This window comes from Cupressus sempervirens, chromosome 6 (genome assembly GCF_028749045.1).
Source record: "Cupressus sempervirens isolate cs-2001-9-10 chromosome 6, ASM2874904v1, whole genome shotgun sequence".
Lineage (NCBI taxonomy): Eukaryota > Viridiplantae > Streptophyta > Pinopsida > Cupressales > Cupressaceae > Cupressus > Cupressus sempervirens.
In genome coordinates, this window is record NC_143123.1 from 146,800,533 (window position 1) to 146,825,754 (window position 25,222).

A 25,222-nucleotide genomic window follows, 5' to 3' on the forward strand; every position below is an offset into this window, starting at 1 on the left:
ATAGTTAGTTTTTAACTAGTCATCTCAACAGCTATAATTAATTTTTAAATAGGTCAAAATTTTGGTACGTAACATACCCTTCTCCTTATGTTTTCATCGTCCTTGATGAATTTCACAAATAAAACTTATAAGAAATATCTGATCCAGTTTTTTTTAACATTGTAGCTATAAAAGAAAATGAAAGAAAAAGATCAGGCTCTGGCCTTGGAGAAAAGACGAGGGTATTTTTGTAAAATCTCATTGTAGTCTTCCCAAGTAGCATTATCCTCTGCATACTGATCCCACTAGACTTGCACTGAGTCACGTCTTGATTTCGTAAGTGTAGCTTACGTACCTTGAGTATTTTGAGTGGTTCTATTTCCACCACTCTTGGATCTTGTACTTGCAGTAGGTTCCAATCAATTATATGATCATGATGAGTGATATATTTCTTAAGATATGACACATGAAAGACGTCATACATCTTGGTAAGAGCTAGAGGTAGTGCAATTATATAGGCTACTGGGTTCATGATTTCCAATACTTCAAAGGGTCCCACATATCTTGGGGCTAACTTGGCATTGTTACCAAACTTGATGGTACTCTTTTGGGGTTTTACCTTTAGTAGCACCTTTTCTCCTACTGAGAATTCTCTAGGTGTCCTTTTAGCATCCGCATAACTTTTCTGTCTATTATTGGCTTCTTTCAATCTTTGACAAATTTGAATTACTTGTTCTTCCATCTCCTTGAGCATTTCAGGTCCGATAATAATTCTGTCCTCAACACGGTTCCAACTTACAGGGGTTTTGCATTTGCGATCATATAGGGCCTCAAAGGTGGCCATCTTAATGGTGGATTGATAGGATTATTATAAGAAAATTCCACCAAGGGTATATACATTTTCCATTGGTATTGTTGATTCATACAATAAACTCTTAAAAGATCCTCCAAAACCTGGTTTACTCTTTCTGTTTGACCATTAGTCTTGGGATGATAAGCCAAGTTAATATTTAACTTAGTTTCTAATGCTGCGAATAATGTTTGCCAAAATCTAGAGGTTATTCTAACATCCCTGTTTGAGAGAATTTTCTCTGGAATTCTATGAAGTCTAAAAATCTCTTTCATGAACTTGTGAGTGATTTATGGAGTTCCATTGGTTAGGTTTCCCGGTACGAAGTGAGCAACCTTAGTTAATCTATCCACCACTACTAAGATGTGTTGTGTTTGTTTTGTGTCATGGGTAGTCCTTGTACAAAATCCATGGAAATTATCTGCCATTTCCACTCTGGTACTTCATTTGGGTGTAGGAGGCCAACTGGGTAATGATGTTCTACTTTTACTCTTTGGCATTCCAAGCATCCTGTCACAAAATTAGTTCTCTTTTTTCATTCCTTTCCAAAAATATAGTGGTTTTATATCTGACAACATTTTAGTCACCCCAGTATGTATTAAGATAATATCTTATACTTTCTATAATAGTCAACTACTTGTCTGTAGTCCGTCTTTTAGTCTAGATAGGAATGTTTCCTATCTCGCCTCTTTTTTCTTCAGTCCAGATAGGAATGTTTCCTATCCTGTCTCTAGTTTTGTTTCTAATTCCGTCTTCAGTCTACGTTGTTTCTTTTAGAAACAACGTCCTTGTAATTCTTTATAAGGAACACATTTGTTCCTCTGTTAATCAATCAATCATCCGAAAATGCATTAATCTGCCAATTCTTGAATCTTGTAACATGGTATCAGAGCATAGTTCTTAATTTTTTCGAAAATTATAATTTCTTTTCCGAAATTATCAGAGCCAATTTTCAAAATTATTCTGTGATTCTTGCTTTCTAAAAACCTCAGATTTTCGACTAGGTTTTTTTTTTGTTGAGTTTTTCAAAAATCGCAACTGTAATAGTTTTGGGCCAGGTTTGAAAAAAAAAAAAAAAAAAAATTCTGCATCCCACGCGATTTGCATCTGTCTGGATCTTCACATAGTATTTTTCGCAAGGGAAAAGTGCAGTTTTTCTGGAAAATCGTTAGTGATTTTACACCAAAAACGGCTCTGCGTTTTTCTTTAGACGACTCGGATTTTGGAAATCAGTCATCTGCGTTTTTCATGGTCGTTTTTTCCTGTGCCTGACCTCAAGGCGTCGGTTTTTTCAAGCTTTTTTCAGCCAGGGCCTTTTTTTTCGAAACCCTAATTTTTGGGGTCGAAAAAATATTTTGTTTGCAAATTCTTGATGGGTTTTTCGAGAGCTCAACTAGGTTGTCGTCCGTTTTTTCTGGGTGCCTCGATTTTTGTGCCTCAATTTTCGAGCCAGCAAATTCAGAAAACGACAACAGATTCCTTCTAGGTTTTTCGAGCCCTCTTCTGGGTCATTCTCTGATTCTTCTGGGTCTTTCGTATTTTTGCTTCGAAGAACATGCCTTCACAAATTTTCACAGTTTTCATTGAAAAACGTGCCATGGCATCTCTGACAAATATTCTGCTCGAACATAATTCCAAATTCAATGGTTGCAATTATGGAACCTAGAAGCAGCGCATCATCGCAATCTTCGAATATCGCAACACCGCTCAACTTGTTCTGGGTGTTACGCAGCGTCCGACTTCTCCGGGTCCTGATCAAGATACATGGGATCTGAACAATCGAGAGGCAGTAATGCTTCTCAAACTATCCGTAGCTGATAACCAGATTTCTCAGATTCCATCCGGCAAGACAGTTGCCGAAATCTGGACACATCTAAAAGGTCTTCATGAGACTTCCGACAAGAGCAGAGCCTTCTTTCTGAAAAACACTCTGTTTTCTATTGTCATGGATGAGCGCACCTCGCTCCAAGCACACCTGAATCGGATTCAGGAAATCCGTGATCAGTTACTTGCCATTGGTCGCAAGATGGAAGAAGAGGATATTGTGGTAATCACTCTTCGGAGTTTACCAAAATCCTATGAGCATTTTATCGAGACTCTCAACATCACATCTACTGGTGTTGATCTAAAATTCACTGATCTCTGCACCCTGCTGCTTTAGCAAGATCGGTGGAAGCAACAGTTTGGTAGCAACTCCAGTTCCACCTCCACTGAGCAAGCCTTTGCTGCAAAATCCTTTCAACAGAACATTGGCAACCATCAGTCTTCTCAGCCTTCCCAGCATCAACCTTCTGCTCAATCCTTGGATGGCTCTACGAAGCAAAAGATTTTCACAGATGTAGTCATAGCAAGGCAAAATGCTTCCCAGCCAACAACACAAGTTGTCGAGCTTCCTGATCAAGGCGAAGCTACATTTTTCGCCTTCTGAATCTGTTTCTGTTTTTTTTTTGGGTTTGTTGATTTTCTCCTCAAAATCCATTTTCAAGTTGTCTGTAATATGCAAGGTTGTGTGAGATTCTGGGTTTTACAGTTTTTTCCACAAAAACGAAGTTTTGTAAATGCAACCTATTTTGAGTCATAGCAATCTTCTCGCAAAGCTTCTTGGTTTCAGCATTCTGTAGATCCAGGGAGGGTCTCAGTTATCACAGAATGTTCCGACATCCGTACGTTGACCATTAAGGGAGGGTATTAAGATAATATCTTATACTTTCTATAATAGTCAACTACTTGTCTGTAGTCCGTCTTTCAGTCTAGATAGGAATGTTTCCTATCTCGCCTCTTTTTTCTTCAGTCCAGATAGGAATGTTTCCTATCCTGTCTATAGTTTTGTTTCTAATTCCATCTTCAGTCTACATTGTTTCTTTTAGAAACAACGTCCTTGTAATTCTTTATAAGGAACACATTTGTTCCTCTGTTAATCAATCAATCATCCGGAAATCCGTTAATCTGCCAATTCTTGAATCTTGTAACAGTATGTCCTGAATAAGGAGCTGAGTGGGATTCCTCTAAAATCATTATTCGAAGTTTAGGTTTGTTGGGTATGTATATCCTATCATGATACCTTAATAATCCATCTTCTATTCTAAAATATGAGTACTTGAGATCTTGCTTGTCTTTGATAAGAGCATGGTTGACCTTTGTATAGAATTCATCTTGCTTTAGATGTTGTAGTACCTGGTCCCTAAATCTGAAATTTATGATGACCATTGCGGAAACGTGTCTTTGTCTGCTTAAGGCATCTACTACCTTGTTTTCTTTACCCTTAATATAATTAATGTCAAAGTCATAATCTGCTAGAAATTCCAACCATCTCCTTTGCCTGGCATTAAGGTTGGGTTGAGTAAAGCTATACTTTAGGCCATGGTGATCAGATTGAAGTTCAAAAGGCTTCTCAATCAAATAGTGTCTCCACATTTGGAGGGCATGCACAATAGCTGCTAGTTCCAGATCATGAGGAGCGTAATTTTATTCGTAGTTCTTTAACTTCCTTGACTCATACGCAATCACTTGCTCATCCTGCATAAGTAGACCTCCTAATCCTTCCCCAGATGCATCAGTTATGACTACAAATTTCTTTTGAGGATCAAGTACTCCTAGTATAGGTGCAGTAGTTAACTTCTCTTTCAAATACTCAAAAGCCGACTGACATTTTTCTGTCCATATAAATTTCTTTCCCTTCCTTTGAAGTGAAGTGATCGGGTAAGCTATTTTGGAGAAATTTTTGACAAACCTTCTAATAGAAACCTACCAACCACATGAAACTTCTGACTTTTGTCACATTCTTAGGTATAGGCCATTCCCTAGCAGCTTTGATTTTTGAAGGATCTATGGCTATTCCTTTAGCTGAAATAATGACCTAAATATGGAATTTATTTCTGATAAAAAGCGCACTTGGACAACTTCCTGTATAGTTTATGTTCTTTCAGCTTTTGTAGGACTTTTTCTAGATGCTCTTAATGTTATTTTTCGTTTTTCGAGTAGATAAGAATATCATCTATTAAGACCAATACAAACTTATCCAAACAATCTTGAAAAATGTTGTTCATCAAATTCATGAAAGCTGCTAAAGCGTGGGTTAACCCGAAGGGTAATACCGTGAATTCGTAATGCCTGTATCTAGTTCTGAATGCAGTCTTGTGAATGTCCTCATCCTTGATGCTAAGCTGATGATATCCTGACCTTAAGTCAATATTTGAAAATACTGTAGCGCCTTTCATTTGATCAAAGAGCTCGTTGATTCTAGGAAGTGGGTATTGATTCTTGATGGTGACCTTATTGAGCATCCTATAGTCTATGCACAATCTTATAGTTCTGTCTTTCTTTCTGACGAACAATAGTAGGGCTCCCCAAGGTGAAACACTGGGTCGAATAAGTTTCCTATCTAACATATCCTACAACTGCAATTGTAATTCCATTAATTCCGTGGTGGTCATTCGATAAGGAGCTCGAGAAATTGGTTCTGCTCCGAGTACTAAATCTATGGTAAAATCAAAGACTCTAGATGGAGGTAGTCTGAGAAGTTCTTTTGGAAACACATCCTCGAATTTCTAAAGGTATGGATACTTCTCCTCAAAGGATTCCTTCAATTTTTCTCTAATTTCACCCTCTTCAAAAATGTGGTCCTCTCTATACGTGGCATCCATAGGTTTCCTCGAATCTTCAATCCTTATTGCAAAGATCTCACAACCCTTTCTTCTACATTTCTTGAGTTGCATGGCAGATATCTGTCTTGGTTTAATTTCATGTATTACTCCCTTAGTGCTTGCAGGTTTGCCTTGGTTATCCAAATAGTCCACAATTTTGGCAAGACAATCAACCCTGGCCCTATGCTCACTATGCCAATTAATGCCTAAAATAATTTCGTAAAACCCAAGAGGTGCTACATACAGGTTCAGTTTGGAAAAACAACTCATGCCTCAAACAAGCACTACTCTACCTTAGCCCTTGACTGGTTTGCATCTTGATTGTCCATGGTTTTTCCACAAAACTAGATCACTTTGGAAATCTACTTAATAACTTAGGTGATATAAAGCATTCAGAGGCTCCAGTATCAATTAATATAGAAATAGGGTTGTTGTAGATCTTACTCGAATCGGGCCTATCTGTTGTTTTGCTTGCCAATTATCAAGTGCTGCGTGAATCCTTTGTTGGTAAACATGATGTTATGGAGGAAGGGGTGGTCGGGGTAGTTGGTTGGTGTTTGTCTTACTAAGGCATTTGTTAGCATCCTGAAGGTGGCCCCTTCTTCTCACTTCCCTTGCCATTCTTACCTGTATTGAAGTTACTTTTGAAATACTTTATACCATTCTCTCTTGATTTTGGTTTGTTAGATTTGTAGTCCTTAAATTGCTTCTTGTGGGATCTAGTATCTGCACCTTCTATATTCCAACTTGTTTTCCTTTTGTTATCTCGGATAGAATCATCTCTCGATTTCATATTCCCGACGAACAACTTTTTCTAGGGCTTCTTCCATGGTTCGAGGAGTGAGAACATCAACTGCCCCACTGATCCTATTATTTAACCCCATGATAAATTTTCTCACCTTTAGATTCCTATCTTGTTGGTATGGAGGTACATATTTCAGCAGACGGGTGAATTTCTCCCAATACTTATGTATGGTCATATCTCCTTGCTTGAGATTCTGGAAATCCAACAGCTTTTGGTCATAGAAGGTTTCGTGTAACCAATGGTTTCTAAAGATGGTTACAAAATTCTCCCAGGTAATTTTAGTTGTTTTTATGTTTAAATCAACCTTGGTGTTTCCCCACCATGTGGCAGCTTCTCCTGAAAAATGGTATATTCTCCAAATTGCCTTTGAGGTCTCTAAAAAATATCTAATCTCAAAATATTGTTCCATTTCTGTTAACCAAGCCTTTGTATTCTCTCTGGATTCAGAACCAAAGAACTTGGGTCATTTGATCTTTTTATAGGTTGCTTACTATTTCAAGTTTCTTTTGTTTCTTAGTTTGGGTAAGTGAGGCTTGAGTGTTTTTCTTGCTAAGCTCAGAGATTCCTGGCTCTGTGCTAGGAGGGGGCGAGGATTGCATTTCCTTTTGGTTTTGCCCAATTTGGACTACCAATTCATTCATCCTCTTCTCCATATTGTCTAACTTCATTTGTGTGTCTTGCAAAACCTGAAATAGAAAATCAGTAGGAGGTTGTGAATTTTTTTCATGGACCATTTCATGGTCTGCAACATTCTCATCACTGTTCATGTTTCTTGATTATTTGCCCTGCAAATATTTGCAAGTTCCTTATGTCAATCTTTTTTTTTTTTTTAAACACATTTACAATAAAATAAAATAAATTACAAGTAGAAGGAACACATGAATAGACCAATTTATTTATTCAATTTTAAATATTCTCTGCTACATTTACAATAGCGTTTATTTACAAAAAAATTCCTCTTCTGAGGGTGTTACATTATAGACTTAGTTACTCTAAAATTCCATTTTCAGCTTCTCGTTTAGTTTTGGTTTCGATTTTATACATATCTTGCACCATCGAAGATCTATGAAAGTGCATAAGAGGCCTAGCCTGGTGGGCATTCCAAGTTTGAATCAGTTTGTTTCTATAGGCTGCTTTTTTGGCAGGAGTCCACCTGATTTTTTCCTTCCTCATTCATTGCAGAGCTTGTTTTAAGGTTTCGTCATCCTCAAGCATGGAACGAGTAGTATAATCTTCTTAATCAAGTATGAAAAGATGGGATGTCGTGCTTTCTTGCGAGGTGTCTCTTGTACATACATCATGTTACATTTAATTTAAGAAAATCTTAGGTTTACAAATCTTGTTAGGTGGTGTGCCCATTGTTCAGTGTTGAACCCAATGCTCTAATACCATATGTAACAAACAAATTTTCTTAACTAAAAAAATAGAGCTATATTCTGAAATAAAATAGATATGAAAACAATAGTTCAACTAATTTACCAAAGTAAACACCTTTAAATCCATTTCATGTGAAATTAACTGAATTAACATCCAACTGAAATAACCGATTTTTATCATAATTACATAAAGAACTTAAATCATTATGATTAACTCTATGATATTCAATAATCACATGAGAAAGTAAATGCATAGTAAAAAATGGTAGAAGAACATACAAAATCTAACCAGAGAGTCTTGTAATGGTTGTGCAAGCCTCAACTTTCGGATAAGAGAAGCACTAGCTTAGGCTTAACCTCCCAACCACGGACCATATCAATCCCTACACAATTTTTTGATAAGGAAAGCCCTCCCTACCCTGGGGCTAGGCTAGGGGCACTATTAGTCCAACAATCTGAGCAATACCAGTGTTTAGAATGTCCACTCAGTAATAGATGAGCATGTTTGATTAATTGGTGCCACTGACATCTTGTGCTCTATAGAATCAAGCATGCCTTTAACGACCTTGGCCAAGGTTTTAGATGGGTTTTTAATACCCGATCACCACCGCTCGACTTGACAACATGGTAAGTAGATTGAACATGCATGAGCTTATTGAATAGTTTTTTTAAGAAATAAGGTTATCGTATCAATTCTGATTCCAGTTCTTTGTTTTTGCAGAACTTCCCTTCAACCTCTTCACCCTCTCTCTTGGCCATCCAACCGGGGTGAGTCTTGGGTGACTGTTCATAGAGGATATTAATTCATTTGCTAAAACTCAATTGATGGAAGATAGTATTTAATATTGGCATGAAGCTTTCCTTGAGACTCGAGCATTCCTCTCAAGAAAAACCAGAGGATTATAATTTAGAATTAAAAGACAAACTGATTCGAAAATAGAAACATAACATGACATATTCATTCGGTTTCAAACTCAACATGATCAGATAAATTGATAAGCTTGACCAAATGAACTATTTGATAATCTTACTTCACTTCACAGTTAAGCATTGAACAAATAACATTGGAAATCCTTGAACTCCCTTGCATCTAGATTTCGGATGCAGTAAATATTCCATATAAAGAATAGAAGTAATTCACATAACCTGATCAATAATGGATTTGAACTTGGCTAATCCGATTGGTTGGCTCTCAAAATCTAGATTGCCAAATGGATTTCAGAATACTGGGTCCCTTTGATAGCAAAGACAACAACCTTGGGTTTGCTTCCAATGTCAGCCGTATGAAAAAGAGTAAGAAAAATGAGAAGGAAGAATGGTGAAGGAAAGTGATATCGATCATAGCAGAAAGACACACTATCGAGCTTTTAAACGTAAAACAATATAGAAGGCTTCAATTGAAGCTGTGACTCTTGATGGCAGTTACAAGAAAATATTATTAGCTTCTTGGTTCACTGATTCAAAGAATGAAATCATTAAATGTACTCATCTCTCATAAAGACTTATAATTTTAAAAGAAAGAATTCAAACTCCTTATTAAAAGAATAATTTATAATTATAAATATATATTTGTACATATGTATATTATTTTCGAATGGTGTCATCATACTATTATTGTGTCCAAAGTTATACCTATTAGAATATACGTGCATAATTGGGAGAATATTTTATCTTCATATTCTCAAAATGTATATGCTTTATACATGTGTGTGTGTGTGTGTCTGTTAATAGAGATGAGCTTGAATAATTTAATACCATGGTGGCACCATACCATTATATATATATATATATATATATATATAATATGAAATGATGAGAATGCTAATATAAACCATTTAAAGGTACAAATTTTGATTATGTTTAAATATTTAATATTTTATTTGTTGTCAAAGTAGCTCATGCATGTTCAATGTATGTACCCTGCTATGCAACCGCTAGGTCCTTACCAAGGTAGTTAGAGGTCATAACTGTCGATTGGATAAATGGACTAAGGTAGTGGCCCATTCCGTAGATCTCGTTAAGCAATGCTTCCCCCATTTGTCTGCGCCTGCAACCACCCGTGCAACATTTTCCACAATAATAACAAGTGCTCCATAATAAGTCCATACCAACATATAACAAGATAGTTGTAAAGAAAATAGTTAACTGCCATCATTCAGTAAAGCAAGCAACTGCTAACTACCATCATCAACATATGACAAGTAATGGCTAACTACCATCATCAATAAACAATTTTACATGATAATTGGTAACAACCAAATTCATATGAAACAAGGGTTACATATAACTACCCTTTTCACATGAACAAAATAGTTTTTAACTAATCATCTCAACGGCTATAATTAATTTTTAAATAGGTTAAAATTTTGGGATGTAACAATTTCCTTGGGTCTTTTAGTGTTGCGATCTACCTGGTTAAGGCAGCCATTGATTACCTATTCCTACGTGGGATTTGTTGATACTTGCATTTAGCATTTGAGAACCGTTTTGCAATAGCTAAGTCAACTTATTTGGCGTCACATCTTACGACAACGATTAGAAGCTTGGTCTGCAATAATCATTTGAATGTGGCGTGGAAAAATCTACTACAACAGCTGCATCTAAATCAATGCCAAAGACCATCCAGATTCTTTAAGTAATTAAGTTTATTGCATATAAGTGTGAGCCTTGTTAATGCTTGTTATTGATCGATTATAAAATGAAGTAAGTGCGCAAATTAGATTGCATGCCAAATGTTTGAAAAAATGTAAGTTAGATTGCATGCCAAATGTCTATTGGTTGTAGATGCACATTTGACATGTGTTAAACATATTTATGCATTCAAATGTTTAAAAGGCATTGCAATTGGGTTCCAATTCTTTACCTAGATTTCTCAACAATATCATTTGCAAGCATTTAAATTTCATTTAGAATCATTTCAAGTAAGCAAACACCATCTGAAATAAAAGACAGCGAGTTAAAGGTTTCATGCAAAGTGTTTAACGAAATTCCAAACATCTAAAAAGTGAAGAAAATTCAATGTTGTCAAAGTTGGAATCGGCTGGGGTTCTTCTAATAGTATTAGAGCTTGCATGATAAGTGTCTAACAAAATGTCAAACCACTAGAATTGAAGTTAGAACTCGTTGGGTTCTTTACAGTGGTACATCCCACAGGGTAGGAGTTTTTATTTTATTTTGGTCCTACTATTGTTATTCGAGGAACTAGAGCACTCTTGTAGTTATTTCAGTTATGGACAAATATAGGAAAGCTAGTAATTGTGGAAACCGATTGAATGGCAGGGGTAATCTCAGGAAGCAAGCAAATGCCTTGATGGAAAGTATGGAAAAACTTGGACAAAATCAGGAAATGATGGATGCAAGACTTTCAAATTTGACAACAATTGATAGGGCAGCTAGATATATGGTTTCTATTTTTAAAAGGTCTTCCTCACCAAGAATGCATGAAGAGAAACTGGGGATTCTCACAGATGACACATCCAAAACTCTTCACCATGAGTTTTCAACATCTGGTGATCATGGTGTGGGAAAATCTACTACAATAGATGCATCTAAATCAACGCCAAAGTACTATCAAGGTTCTTTAAGTAACTAAGTCTATTGCATATGTGTGAGCCTTGTTAATACTTGTTATTGATCAATTACAAAATGAAGTTAGTGTGCACGTTATATTGCATGTCAAGTGTTTGTAAAAATGTCTATTGGTTGTAGATGCACATTTGACATGTAAAAATCATATTTATGCATTCAAATGATTAAAAGGGATTGCACTAGTCTTCCAATTCTTTACCTAGATTTCTTAATCATCATTTGCAAGCGTTTAAACTTTATTTAAATATTATTTCAAGCAAATAAATACAATTTAAAGTAGAAGGCAACAAGATAAAGGTTTTATGCAAAGTGTTCGACAAAATGTCAAACATCAAAAAAGTGAAGAAAATTTAGTGTTGTCAAAGCTAGAACCAGCTGGGGTTCTTACGGTTGCATCACATCTTGTGTGATAAGTGTTTGACAAAATGTCAAACCACTAAAATTGAAGTTAGAACAAGTTGGGTTCTTTACAAATATGCTAAGGTTGCTATTTATGGTGGTAATGTATATTAGTCACCATAGTGTCATAGCTCGTTGGAACCAGGTTGAAAAGTTTTAAATCTTGGGCACAAAAAACAATGACCTTGTGTGTCACTATATCATGATATTGTTGAAAATGTCGATTTTGGAGCCAAAGAGAGTTGATAAATTATATTATTCAAATATGTGCCTAAGTATAAAGCAAAGGGCATTTAAATGAAAAGCATATTTAGAAGACTCATGGCGTTAAGTGTGAAGATGAAGCTTTTGGAGTTAAAAACTTACAAATACAATTGCCTTGCAAGGATTGAACTATTCCGTTATCATATATCATGATATTGTTGAAAATGTCGATTTTGGAGCCAAAGAGAGTTGATAAATTATATTATTCAAATATGTGCCTAAGTATAAAGCAAAGGGCATTTAAATGAAAAGCATATTTAGAAGACTCATGGCGTTAAGTGTGAAGATGAAGCTTTTGGAGTTAAAAACTTACAAATACAATTGCCTTGCAAGGATTGAACTATTCCGTTATCATTGTTTATTTTATGAAGTATGAATTCCAAGGGTTAGGAATTGGAGGAAAAGGTGATTTTTCTTCAATACTTTGAGTTGGATCTTGTGCCAACAAATTGTGTTTGTTATCTGATCAGCTGGAAGCAACTGATCTGGGTTTGTGAGGTTATTTGGCCAAGAAATTGTTCAGAATTTGCTGCAAATCATTGTGACAAGGGATGGCTACCTCAGGCGATGCTTTCCTGCCATAATACATAACATTGGACACCATTTCGATGCAAATTGAGGGCCTGCAATCATCAATACAGAAGCCGCATTGAGAATTACATCAGCTGCGATCACCATTTCTGGAGCAGTGTTACTTGTCATAGGGCTGTGTTTGATCTTCAGAAGGCAGCATTTGGGCATATAGAGGTTTCATTAGACAATTCAACACGATAATTCAAGTTAATTGCATATTGTATATGCCATTGTAAATATTTGCAAATTCCTTTTTACAAATAAAGTTGGTGTGGATTGTGATTTTTTACTTTAAATGTCAAACTTTGTCATTTATATATATATTTAAAAAACCAAAATACATATATTCTCAAAAACTCAAAAAATTATAAAACAAAAAAAAAAAAAAAAAACCAATTCTACAGCATTGGTTTGGAGTGAGCCAACAAGGCTCATTACATAAATCCTAATCTCTAAGTGAGGAAATGCAGAAACCATGAAATACTCCAAAACTTCACAAACATAACAACATTAAGAAGGAATAATTTTGGCAATATATTAGCAACATTCTTTGCAAATCTCCTTTTACAAATGATGTGAGAAAGTGTTATATAGGGAGTTCAATTGGAATGAATGGCTCAGATTGATCTGGAACCAATAGCAAGATTAACATAACACAACCCTAATGTAACTACTAGCTAAAGGCACTAAATGTTTATCCAATTACAATAAGGCATCACTTCATGGGCCAAAATAGGTTAGGTAGAGATATTAGGTGGACTTAACATGTACAATTGGTGGAAAACGTCTAGCCTTTGGGCTCTAAGCTCTTGGCATTTGTGTAAATTGCCTATATGTCAGGTTCAGTTCACCGTGCCTTGTGTGAAAATTGACTATTTTTGGGGCACAACCACTTAGTGCCATTTGGATGATGCCCACTCCTTGGGTTCTCGGGGGGATTTGAACACTTCAGGGCATTTTAATCAACGAAGGTAAAAAATTAACATCACTTGGGTAAACTTAAAAATAAAAAAATGATATGCTTTTGGGCATGTTTAAGTGCTGAGCCAAAAATAATTAGTTCTTGGGCTTAGTCGACATGCATGGAGGAAAGTGCACGTCTTGGGGTCAAGCACAAATCCTTTAGCGAAAATTACTCATGTGAGGGGCACCTACTTAGGGATGGGCAAAAGATGACTACGTGTGGGGCTCGCCCAAGCCATCAAGGTGGTGATTGTAGCCCCTTTGAGCTCAACACCATACATTTTCCGAGATTAGCCCTTCTAAGAGTGAGATTGCATGTTTGAAGCAAAACTTACAATGTTGTTGGGCGAAATGCATGGTCGAAGTGGAATTAGAATCATTTACCTCTTGCCCAAATTTCACTTGGATTTTAAAAAGCACCTCATATCCCTACCTTCTCCAATTCAAAATCCCTTAATTGGCTAATTATTTGGAATTTAATGTTCAAAACCTACCCCATAAGACTTCAATTTACACTTAAGACAATCTGTTCACTACAACCTTGCCCAAGATTTTAATCCAACACCTAGATAGAATGTTATATTTCCACTAAGAATACTAATCTACTAGCTACTAAGGTGGAAAGAGGGTGTTCCCATTTGCAATGGGTAAATGGTGTGAAGACCCCACAACGTCTAGTGCCCATTGAAAAAATGCTTGTAATGTTCCCAACGCCCTAGGAGGAAGAATTCCTTTATCTTCATATTTTCTTGAAGGAAATCGGCATGTATGTATTTGGAGGAAGTCGTCCTAAGCCTATTTGGGAGAAACAAGAGCCAAACATGCAATCAGTGATGTCCGTACAGTGGCGGTAGGGGCCGTACGTCGAGTTGCAGAAGTGTGTGGTGTGGGGTGATCGTCATACGGTGGGAGAAGAGGACAACCCATATTGTGAGTTTCAAATGGGGTCTATGCGGTGGAGTAGGAGTTTGTCGTACGATGTGGGGGCAATTTACAGTGATCCCAAATAGCTATACGATAGAGAGAATGGAAGATGTAAGGTTGAGAAGCCAGTAGGAATACCATACAGTGTAGGTTGGGTTTGCACGGTAACGCTAGATATTTGAGTAGGTGTCCCTTCAGATCGTATGGTAGTGAATATGTATGCTGAGGGAAGAATCAATGCTGAATTAAATATCCAATTGCAAATGCACAGAGATAATATAGAGAAGGAACACCAAACATGAAATAGTACTTATATCGCAATAAATTATAAATTGAATTTGCAGACAAAGATGGTGCTCTGACTTGCCAGATCTGAGCCAAGTAGTACGCAGGCAGAGTACGGTGAAAGTTGAATCCCACCGAAACTGGAAAGCCAAATAGGGAAGATCTTTCACTTCCAAAATGGCAAACAACAGAGAATCCCAATTGGAATTCACAGTATAAAGAAAGTAATCCAAATCAAATAACAACTACTACCTACATACTGTGCTTAAATACTCGTTTGAGAAACTTTCCAAGGGTTTACAAAGATAGCCGATGGCCACACCTACCTACGAAAACAATTAAATAAAAATGGGGCTGAGATATACTAAATCAATCGGCCCATTAACAAAGGTTTGATTTATTAAATTATTATTTATTTTATGACCGGAACATTAGAATGCTCTTCACATTTCAAGGATAAAACTTGATTAGAACCTAGAATCTTCACTCAACCCCCTTTCACCTATCAAGCAACCAAGAAATGCACTCAAAATGGAAGAAACCACAAATTGGGTTAAGAGCCTTCATCTTCTAACCTGTGTGTGAATATGTTTGTTCTTGCTTGGTAAGACCATTGAAGACCTCCTCAAATCCATTGTAGTTAGCCATGTAAGATATCCATGCTTCAAAAGCATACTAGATAGAGCCTTGTTGTCAATTAGGCTTTAATAGCCCCAATGAGGTTATCATTGTAACCTTCGCCAAGATCGCCCTACTTTTGGTATTTTCCTTTTTTCTTTTTCTCTTTTCTTAATTTTAGTACATGTAGGGATGCTAGCGTACCCAACCCGAATATTTCACTTTGTTTTCTCCTTTTCTTCTTTGATATTGCTTTCCCTTTTCACATTTTTCATATTTTTCAATTTAATCGGGTTGAAAATTACAGTGGTAGGAAAGCAAAAGTTAAGATTTTTCACTAGCCACAATTTTTCCTAAGAAAACTCTAATGACTCAGAGCAAACAACTGTGTAAGATATAATAATAATAAAACTAGGGTAGTCAAAGCACAACATATGACTCCATCCAAATTGAGGACGAATCCTAATTGAATAAGGCTGGTAGGAACAATTTCCAATTCAAAAGAACCTAACTGAGAGATAACCAAGAAATAAACTAAACAAATTCACCAAGAGAACACCAAATCATGTTGAATAATACATCACCTTTCTCACAAATTAGGAATCCCACAAAACTAAACTAACAAAAACAAGAGCACCTAAAGCAAACTAAATAACTAAACCATTAAACTCCTTGGGTCAAATGACTCAAGGAAGATCTATAATTTGAGGCCCTAAAGGAAACCAAACTAAAATAGTTGAATGTGAAAACTAAGACTAGCAGTTGAGCCCCTTAAAGAATCTTAAGCCAAATGTCTCAAGGCAATTAACCACTAGCTCTACAAGACAACTAAAACAAATTGAACAAACAATACTCAGAAGACCTAAGTATAATGACCTAACATGGCCCCTCAAAATGTTCAATAGCAACAAGGCAAGGGTAATGGTTTAAAGTCTAGCAAATGTATCCTTGTATTCTAAGGGTTTTTTTGTTACCTAAAATTAAAATTCAGGAAATTTATTATGTAAAATCACATTAAGGCAATTCATATGGTCCATGATCTATTAAAATGCAATTTGTTTCTAAGTCTCCTTAAACAAAAATGATAACTTCAATAATAAGAGTAGGGAACGAAACAACCCGGTGTGCTTTGAGTGGAAATTCTTGTTGATCATCTACAACTTCAAGAGTTTGAAGTTGGTGAAGTATGCTCCCACTGGCATCAACATTGAACTCGTGAGTGCAGAATGTAGGACCAATCATGAAGTCAAGTCCATGAAGAATCTCTTCTGCTTGCTTCTCCTTGTGTAGCACAAACTATGCCCCCTTGTGTATCTCTATCAACATGCATTTGAAAATCAATGATTCTTTGATAAGATGATCTTCAAATATTTCTTCAAGTTTCTCTTCAAATACAATATCAAACCCTAGCCCCCCACCCGCAAAATTTCTCTATATCCTTTTATTCTCTATATTCTCCCCAAAGGCACTTAAAAGTTTCTCCATTTGGCATGGAATTACATATTCTTTCTTTTGTAAGAACACCTTGCGATTCTTCTTTTGACATTCATCAAGCATGATGTCCTTAAAACTAAGGATTCACTGATAGGTGGATCTTCGAATATTTCCATTAATTGTTCATGATGTTACATCCCCTATTTTGTTGATTTTGAAAAATTCATCGTAACCATTGATAATTCAAGTAGTTAGTTAACTTATTTACTGAATTTTGAAGTTCATACGAATGGAAATATTTATTGATTGTTATGTTTCATGTGAAGAGGAAGATGTTGGTTTAATTACCTATTATTACAATTAATTTGGTTATTAGCTATAATGACTAATTTCAGTTGATTGATGCAGAAGTATGCTTTCACCATGCTAATTTTTCTTGTAGGTAGTGCGGCGACAAGGGGAAGCATCGGTAGAGAGGGAATTGGGTACGAGAGCACCATCATGCTACCAAAGCTAGCAGGTATGAATCTAAACCACCATATCTAGGGAACAAAAGCTAGGACAAACTAGACATACATCAAGTGACCACCATGAGCTAACTAGGTCAACAAGCTTAATAAGACATAAATATTCACTGATGCTATAAAGCAAATTAAAAGCAAATGTTACCTTTCAAAAAATGAGTCGATCTCAAATCTTTCTTGTAATATCAGCCATGTTCTAGTATGATGGTACCCATGGTACTTACATACATATATACATGTATATGTATGTATGTGTATATTCAAATATGATGTATATGTATGTATACATATACTTAAAATACAACGTATGCATAAAATACATATATATGGAATATTACGTACATGTACGCATATATTTGTATAGCACATACAAATATATGTAAATAAAATAGGTATCATTATAGTAAAACATGAGAAGTAATTTATTATTTCTAACTTATGACAATGAATTATCATTTAGAGCCCATCGGCTAATATGTGTAAATAAAATAGGTATCATTATAGTAAAACATGGGAAGTAATTTATTATTTCTAACTTATGACAATGAATTATTATTTAGAGCCCATCAGCTATATTATTTTTGCTCATTATTTTGGCCTTGCATTTTAATTCAAGATTGTAACTCTTGTTCGCCACTTTTCACCTTCTTTCCATGCACCTAACTCTTTTTTCTGGCTCATATTTTCAAGTAACCAAGCCTCATTCTATAAGATGCCTGATTGCAACCATTCAGAGGTTGCTTTTGAGTGAGTATTCTTGCATTATTACACATTATTCTGTGAATATTGCCTTGTTGGTACAATATCACCTTAGTGGCAATGGCTGAGAAATATCAAGAGATTATAGAGCATTTTATTGGTATTGCATTTCCGGGTGGCCTCCACTATAGTAGTTTGCAGTTGGAGCTTTTGCATCATATTTTCAGCATCTTATACTCATCAGGTTGCATCTCAAATTGCTCATAATGCTTTTAATGCATATCATGCTTGATTTCTTTGAAAGATGGTTATCAATCCTACAAATATTGCTAAATTTTACATGTCTATTTCTCATAAAAGATCCGCTATAGCATGACATGAAATTGCATAACCAGTTTTGATATAAAATTCGAATGGCCCTGTGAGAGCCAAAGCTGCTTGTAATATATCATGGCCTTGTTCAAAAAATCTTTTTGCATTGATTTGCCAGGGGAAGCTGCAAGTACAAGGACATTAAATATCTGTATGTCTCTGAGATTGGAAGGCTTAACTCTCGGTAGTGTACCTTCTACCATGTTAATCATGATCTGAATTAGGGAATAGTATCATAATCTCATTTAATAACCCCCCTTAAGGAGTGGGGGAGACTTGTTTTGTAAAATAGAAAATTTGTAAGTACTATGAATGCTGGATGGGTACACCAATGATCACCAAGGACAACCGAGAGAGGCTAAGATGAAAGCTGTAAATCATGGAACTACGGACTATGTGGGAATGTCCTCAAGAATTTAGAATCATGTTAGTAATAATATAAAGAGAAAAAGTAAAGCTAAGTCTAGAAAACTATAACTTAGCTCATGGTGGTTCATTGAGGAATGTCTTGTTTGTCGAGCGGTGGGTGATCAGGCACACAATGTCCATGTAATTGATGTTGTTGTGATCACTAGAAGTCAGAATAGCCACCAATTGGATAGTATGTTAGAGTAAATAATTATTATTTACGCTTTACTTAAGTTTACTTAGGTTAAATGCATTTCACCTAAGAATTAGCAGACCTTTACGTGTTGACTTGCTGACAACACAGAAGTTTGTGTACGTGTTGTCAACACTTTGCCATACTTATCCTCTCACCTACTTGGAGGGTAATCCACTTTTTGTGGACGTATACTTAGTTGTCATACTTATCTCCTAGTGCTTTCTAGCTTATTCTAGAAGCTTCCTCAAGGCCTTTATAAAAAGGCTCTCCTAGTGTATTTGCATATCATATCATATTGTACAGCAATTTCATTTTTCATTTTTGGAATATATTTTCTCTCACACCGTTGAGATTCTCCAAGTCCTACCTTTCCTTCTTTAGTTTCTCTTCAACAAGTTATTGTCATGCCCTTGTATTTTAAAATGTCATGCCCAAAAATACAAGGGCATGAACAGTTATTTGGATGCAAATGATCTTGGCGAACTGTGAAGTTGGCTTTCACAATTTCATGACATCAGAGCCTCCCTACTGCTTCCTAGTTTGAAATTTTTTTGAAGCCACGGTTCGGAGGCACAAACCTTAGTTTGTATTTTTTCTTCAATTGGGAGGAAGTGCATTTTTTCGGGGCACTTTGGGCCTAAACAGATGTTGCCATTGTGCTCAGAATGCTTGATATAGTCAGAATTCATATAAAATTTTCAATTTTTGGCCACTGTAGCATCAGGCAAAATTTTTTGGGCCTCCCGAAGGGTCGTACGAACAATTTTTTCAAAATAAAAATAAAAATTTGTTGGGCGGTCACAGCAGCCGCTCTGCCCAATGGCCACCTCGGCGCCTCCCACGCTCAGCCCAGGCACCACTTCCACGGGTAGCATAGCCAAAACCCGACCGCCGCACAGTTGGGCAGCCACCTCCGCGGCATAGTCACCATCCACTAGCGGCGCCACTGCCCAGCCCCCTTGCGACCACCAACTCTGCTCACCCACGTGGTGCTTCCTACACGTGCCACGTGGCCGTGCCATGTCACTTTTGCAAGGTCGTATTGCTACGTGGCAGTCTTTTTTTGCTATGACAGCCTTGTAGCCATCAAATTTAATACAATGAAATATTGACATCAGCATGACATCAGCATTGCATCAGTCTTCCTGCAAGCTCTTCAGGTCCTCTTTTGACCTACTCTTGGTTTTTTGGCCGTAACTTAAGCATACAAAGGGCTTTTTCTGATTTGAAAGGAGCGCCGGAAAGCTGGTTCCAAGCCAGAGATATTGGTGTAGGTATTTTTTAGTTTTGATGCAGTTTGGTTGCCTGTTTTTGCTGTCAAAGTCGGATGTTCTATTTTTCACTCCGGCGGGCTTACCTTGTGCATCCCATCTCTGTTTTTTTTAAACGTTATATTTTTGGAAAGATGGTTTTGTCATCTTTTCAGAAATGTTGTAATTTCTTTCAAATTCTGCCCCATCCTCTTTCTATCATGTTTTTTGCTTTTTTGCACTATGGTGGATATCTTGGGTGTTCCAGGTCCGAGGATCGTTTTCATGGCATGGGATCTTTTCTTTTGGGTTGTACTATCTGTTGTATCAACTTTTTTCCCTTTCTGATCGTTGTTGATATCATTTGTAAGAATCTTTATGCAAACACATTGAGATAAAGAGCCACTCTTGTATTTCAAGATCTTGAACATTGTTTTGAGTTAGTTGTACTCGCACTATATTATAAAGTGCCATGGGGGGGATAGTTGTATGCCATTTATTGTCCTCTTCCTTTGTCAAGTGAGTGTCCCTTCCACGACATTAGCCCCATGATGTGTTGATGAAATGTGCCTTTATAGGCGTTTGTACCTCTTCCTCACTCTTGTTGTTCTTGGTTCTTTCTGTAGAGGTCTTTTGGCCCACTTTCTCAGTTGTCTGTCACTTCACCCTGTCTGCATTAAGGGGGGGTTCTTCTGTTGTTTCTAATGCTTCCTTGGTTCGATGGTTTGTTGGAGTGAGTTATGTATTCAGTATTTGATCCTATATACTAGGTGATTGCAGTGGCTGGCTACCTATGCATTTCGGTGAGATGGATCATCTACCATATAAACACTCTTCTTGTTCGTTCCTACTTTGGTTGCAGCCTTCTATTTCAAAGGAGGTTCTACAGATCAGTAGTTTCCTTTTGACAAAGTTTGCAGCTTCTTCATGCTTTAGTGATGTTCTTCATGATCTTCTCTTTGTTCCTATTTTCTGGGACATTCCTCTAGTTGGAGGCTTCTTCAGTCCTTCACTAGGTTTTCTGCTATCTCTTTTTGGAGAGGGGTTTTTTCCACTGGGTTTTCTGTCATGTCCCCATTTTGGAGATAATTTGATTTAATTAATTTAATTAATTAAGTTGTCCAAAATAATGAATATTTTATGAGGATGACTAATTAATTATTTTAATTAAATAAATAAGTGGTATTAAGTTAATTATTTATAAAGTTATCAAATAAATAAGTATTAAAAGATAACTTTATATTTAATTAATTTAATAAAGTGACTTGAATTATAAAATATTTTATAAAGTCACTTAATAGATAAAATAAAATAATGTTCTAGAAGTTTCTGGAGAAAGTGGAGAAAAAGAATATATAGGCATGGAGGGCTCATTGTCTATCATCCAATTTTATTTTCTCTATTGTGTCTACTTGAGCATTTGTGGAGCTTGAAGGCCTGCAAGTATTCAGCTTAATCATTGGGAACGATACCTCCCAAGTGATTGCATAATTGAGGAGGTGAAAAATCTTCTGAAGGGTTGCTTTTGGAAGTGGCACTCAGCCATTTCAAGTTGAGCTTAATTTGTATACTTAGATTTACCTGAGGGTTTGAGTTTTTGGTTGCAAGAGAGAGAGAAAAAAAAAAGAGCAGATCTGAAAAATTAGTCCGAAAAAGCAATCCGAAAAAGCAGATCCAAAAAGCAAAGCGAAAAGGCAGCATTGGTAAAAATTATTACAGCCATCTACAATCAGGTTCCTTTGGATATTTCATGCATTTTTTTAATAATTTAAATGCATATTAGAAGGTAGGGCTGTAGGTGAAAGTTTGTATCAGATTTAAGCATTATTCTTGTGGATATAAGCCAAGAGTCTTGGCCATTTCATACTAAGCATTGTAGTTGACATTATATGTGCAATAAAGGAGACATAAGTTGCTGGTCTGATATAGTTGTAATTGAATATGTATTTATCATTCATGATCATCTTATTAGTTTGCATGCCAATTGTTTGACAAAATGTCAATTAGCTGTAGGTGCTCTTTTTGGCATAAATAATGATATAATTTTGCGTACCAAGTGTTTGTATTAATGCCACTTGGCTATAAGTGCATTAACGCCATCATAGGTTGCATCCAAAGTGTTTGTCATAATTACTATTTGCTGTAGCAGCATATTGCAAGTAGTTTTAGTTACATATATGCATTGAATATTGTCAAAATAAGTTGCACATTCATGTTAGGTCATTGTTTAGTCAATTTTGAGTCTTCTTGCAAAAGATTCTCATTGATGCAAATTGAAGAAAGAGTCATTAAAGCAAATTGAAAAACTATATCAATCATATGACCCTTGTATGTGAAGTGTTTGACAAAATTTCTCAGTTCAGCATTAGAGGTTTTTAGTAGCCTATTGGTAGGGGCCATTACAATGGTATCAGAGCGGTTTCTTGCTAGCCTGATAGGGTTTATGCAACCCCATTCAATTTAGTTAACAAGAGCAAAAACAATAGGGCTCTATTTATACAAGGAACCAACACAGCTGAGAACATGGCTAAAAGACATTCTAAAAGCCCACCTAGAATTATGAGAGATGATGAGGCTTTACAGCATCAAGATAGGCTTCTACAGTCAATAGAGGCAAGTACACAGGCAATGATGGCTATGATGCAACATTTGATTGGGGAAAACAAGAAGGATGACAGGAGCATAGCAGGATCACAACATGGGCAAAGGATATGGTCTAGGACAGCTGATAGAACCACACGTCCTACATTCAGGGAAGAAACTCCAACACTCACACTTGATGCTATGGTAATAGATATTGTAGTTGAACTCTAACAAGCGAGGAATGAGTGAAATTCATTACCAGCATATGTACGGGACGGATGGACATTTGACAGGTACCTGAACTACAGAGCTGCCATGCAGAAGCAGACAGATAAACATAGTGAGATGCAATAGGTCACCAACAAGTTGACTGGATTTCTATTTAGCAGATCTTCTCACAGGGCAGATGACATAATTACCAGGAACTTACATGAGGAGTTCAAGAATTTAGCTTACAGCTAGGCTGAGGTCTCAAATTCTACTTCGCCACAGGAGGAAGTGGTGAAGGATATTACACAGATTGATAGTATCTGTCAACTTGGTACTCAAGTGGAGACAGTTGTATACAGCTCGCCAGAGGGTGATATCAGAGGTACTCAGGATGGTTTGGGTACGACAGGCAGTGACTACAGTGTAGAGGGTTCAGATGATGATTTTGAGGATGTTGTTGTGCACAATGGTGAGATACCTGGTAGAGATGAGCAGACATTGGGTATTCATGACTTTGCTGAGAGGGAGTACTAGGCACATTTGGATGCTTCGTCACATGAGGTTGAGGCTGGTAGTACTTCGCATGATGTGAAGACAATATTGTGACTTCATTATCTCATCATGATAGGATGCAGGATGTGATAGAGGATCACATCCGAGTGATTCTGTTATAGGGTAGACATAAGGGAGTTCAGGCAGAGTCTTCTTTTGTTGACTTACAGGCGATTAGGGAAGGAATGAGAAAGATGAAGTTGAGTTATTTACATCTTCTATCAGATCGTGACCATCTTCTTAGCCTTGCCGGAGACTATTCAGATGCCTTGAGGAGGAAGGAGGAGGAAGTTGATAGGCTTTCTCGTGAGCTTGAGCAAACTCGAGCTTCTTTGGTGAATAATCCATTGGCATTACAAGACTTGGAGAGACATGGGGATAAGCATGGCGTGGAGTTGAGTTTAGTTTCATCTTGCACACCTGATACTTAGCTTTTTGCGGTAGGCGGATCATATGTGGTCGTTGATAATGTTGTGAGTTCGTCTTGCATTCACATCCAGGATACAGGGACAGTGTCAGACAGGTATGTGGAGTTGGTATTAGTCATATTACTCAGGTGAGGAGTTTGCTTGAGTTACCAGCTGATTCTAGTTTACGGATATGGACTCGAGATTGTTATATTGGCGTTTGGGATTCAGTTGACTGGAGATCTTTATCACTTTTTGGTAGCAGCGATTGTTTGGGTGCTATCATGGATTTGATTAGCAGATTGCACGGTGTTGTTTTTTCTTGTGCTAGCAGCTTGTCCAATGTTGGTATTAGTTTTTATACACCGGTGTTGGGCTTTGTTCATATATCTAGTGTACCATTCTTGCTGGAATGTGTTGATGATCTTTCATATTTGGCAGTATGTACAGATGAGTCCCAAGATCATACTGGCATTGATGACATCTAGGAGGATGCAGTGGGAAATTTTGAGGACTTAGTTTCCTCGGCAATTTCTTTTTGTACAAAGGAGTTGGACAGTGGTGCTATAGTTTTTTATACTCCGTATGTTGATATGAGCTTTGGAGTTGATTCGCAGGATATGGATGGTAATACTCTAGAGACTAGTAACTTTGAGGATACTCCTTTGGACAGTGTGTCAGAGGAGGATTGTAGGAGACAGTCTAGCCAGCGCCATCATGTGTCTAGTCAACTAAGAGTTAGTGAGAGAGACATTGCTATCGCTTGCCAACATTTCGATGTTGCTCATCAGTTGTTAGCAGTTTATGGATGGGGTTCTCCTACTAGTGATGAGCAGGGAGGCAGTTATCTTTCCTTGACAGAGATCCGCTCTTTATGGGAGGCTATCTTGATTCTAAGATAGAATTATATGCAGTTGGTAGCCGAAAAAGATTATCTTATGGAGTGGCGCAGTACAGCATATGACACATTGTTGGTCAAGGAAGATGAGGTGAGTGAGCTTACTCAGCAGCTTGTGGTGACTTTTGAGATTCTTGAGAGTACACAGTTGGCTCTTGAGGAGTCACAGTTTCATTTGGCAGAGGTGACCATGGAGTTAGAGTGGCTGCAGTCTTTATCGAATTCCGTACAGTCACAGGTTGTGATGTCTGGCGATTCGAGGATATCCATGGTCAAGATTGTCAGAGGTAGTGGAGATGGGGATGCATGCATCCTTAATACTAGCATTGGCATATCAGGTTCTCTTCCACAGGGTTTAGGTTCAATTGAATTGGGTGTTGCAGCAGATTGTTGTGGTATGCCGGACATGGTGGTGGTCTCTA

General features: G+C 36.9%; 1 protein-coding gene across 2 annotated transcripts in view; it reads right to left on the bottom strand.

The window, feature by feature from the left end:
- LOC149551654 (thioredoxin-like fold domain-containing protein MRL7L, chloroplastic) overlaps nucleotides 1–25,222 on the bottom strand; it is a 56,466-nt gene that overhangs the window by 19,086 nt on the left and 12,158 nt on the right. Inside the window, exon 4 of one of the 2 annotated variants that reach the window (XM_089787167.1) lies at nucleotides 9,605–9,700. The exons of the other annotated variant lie outside the window; for it this stretch is intronic. Within the exon in view, the coding sequence (XP_089643293.1) occupies nucleotides 9,671–9,700 (30 nt within the window). The 3' untranslated portion in view covers nucleotides 9,605–9,670. Of the gene's footprint in view, nucleotides 1–9,604; nucleotides 9,701–25,222 lie in introns of those variants that run through there. 2 annotated transcript variants of the gene reach the window in all.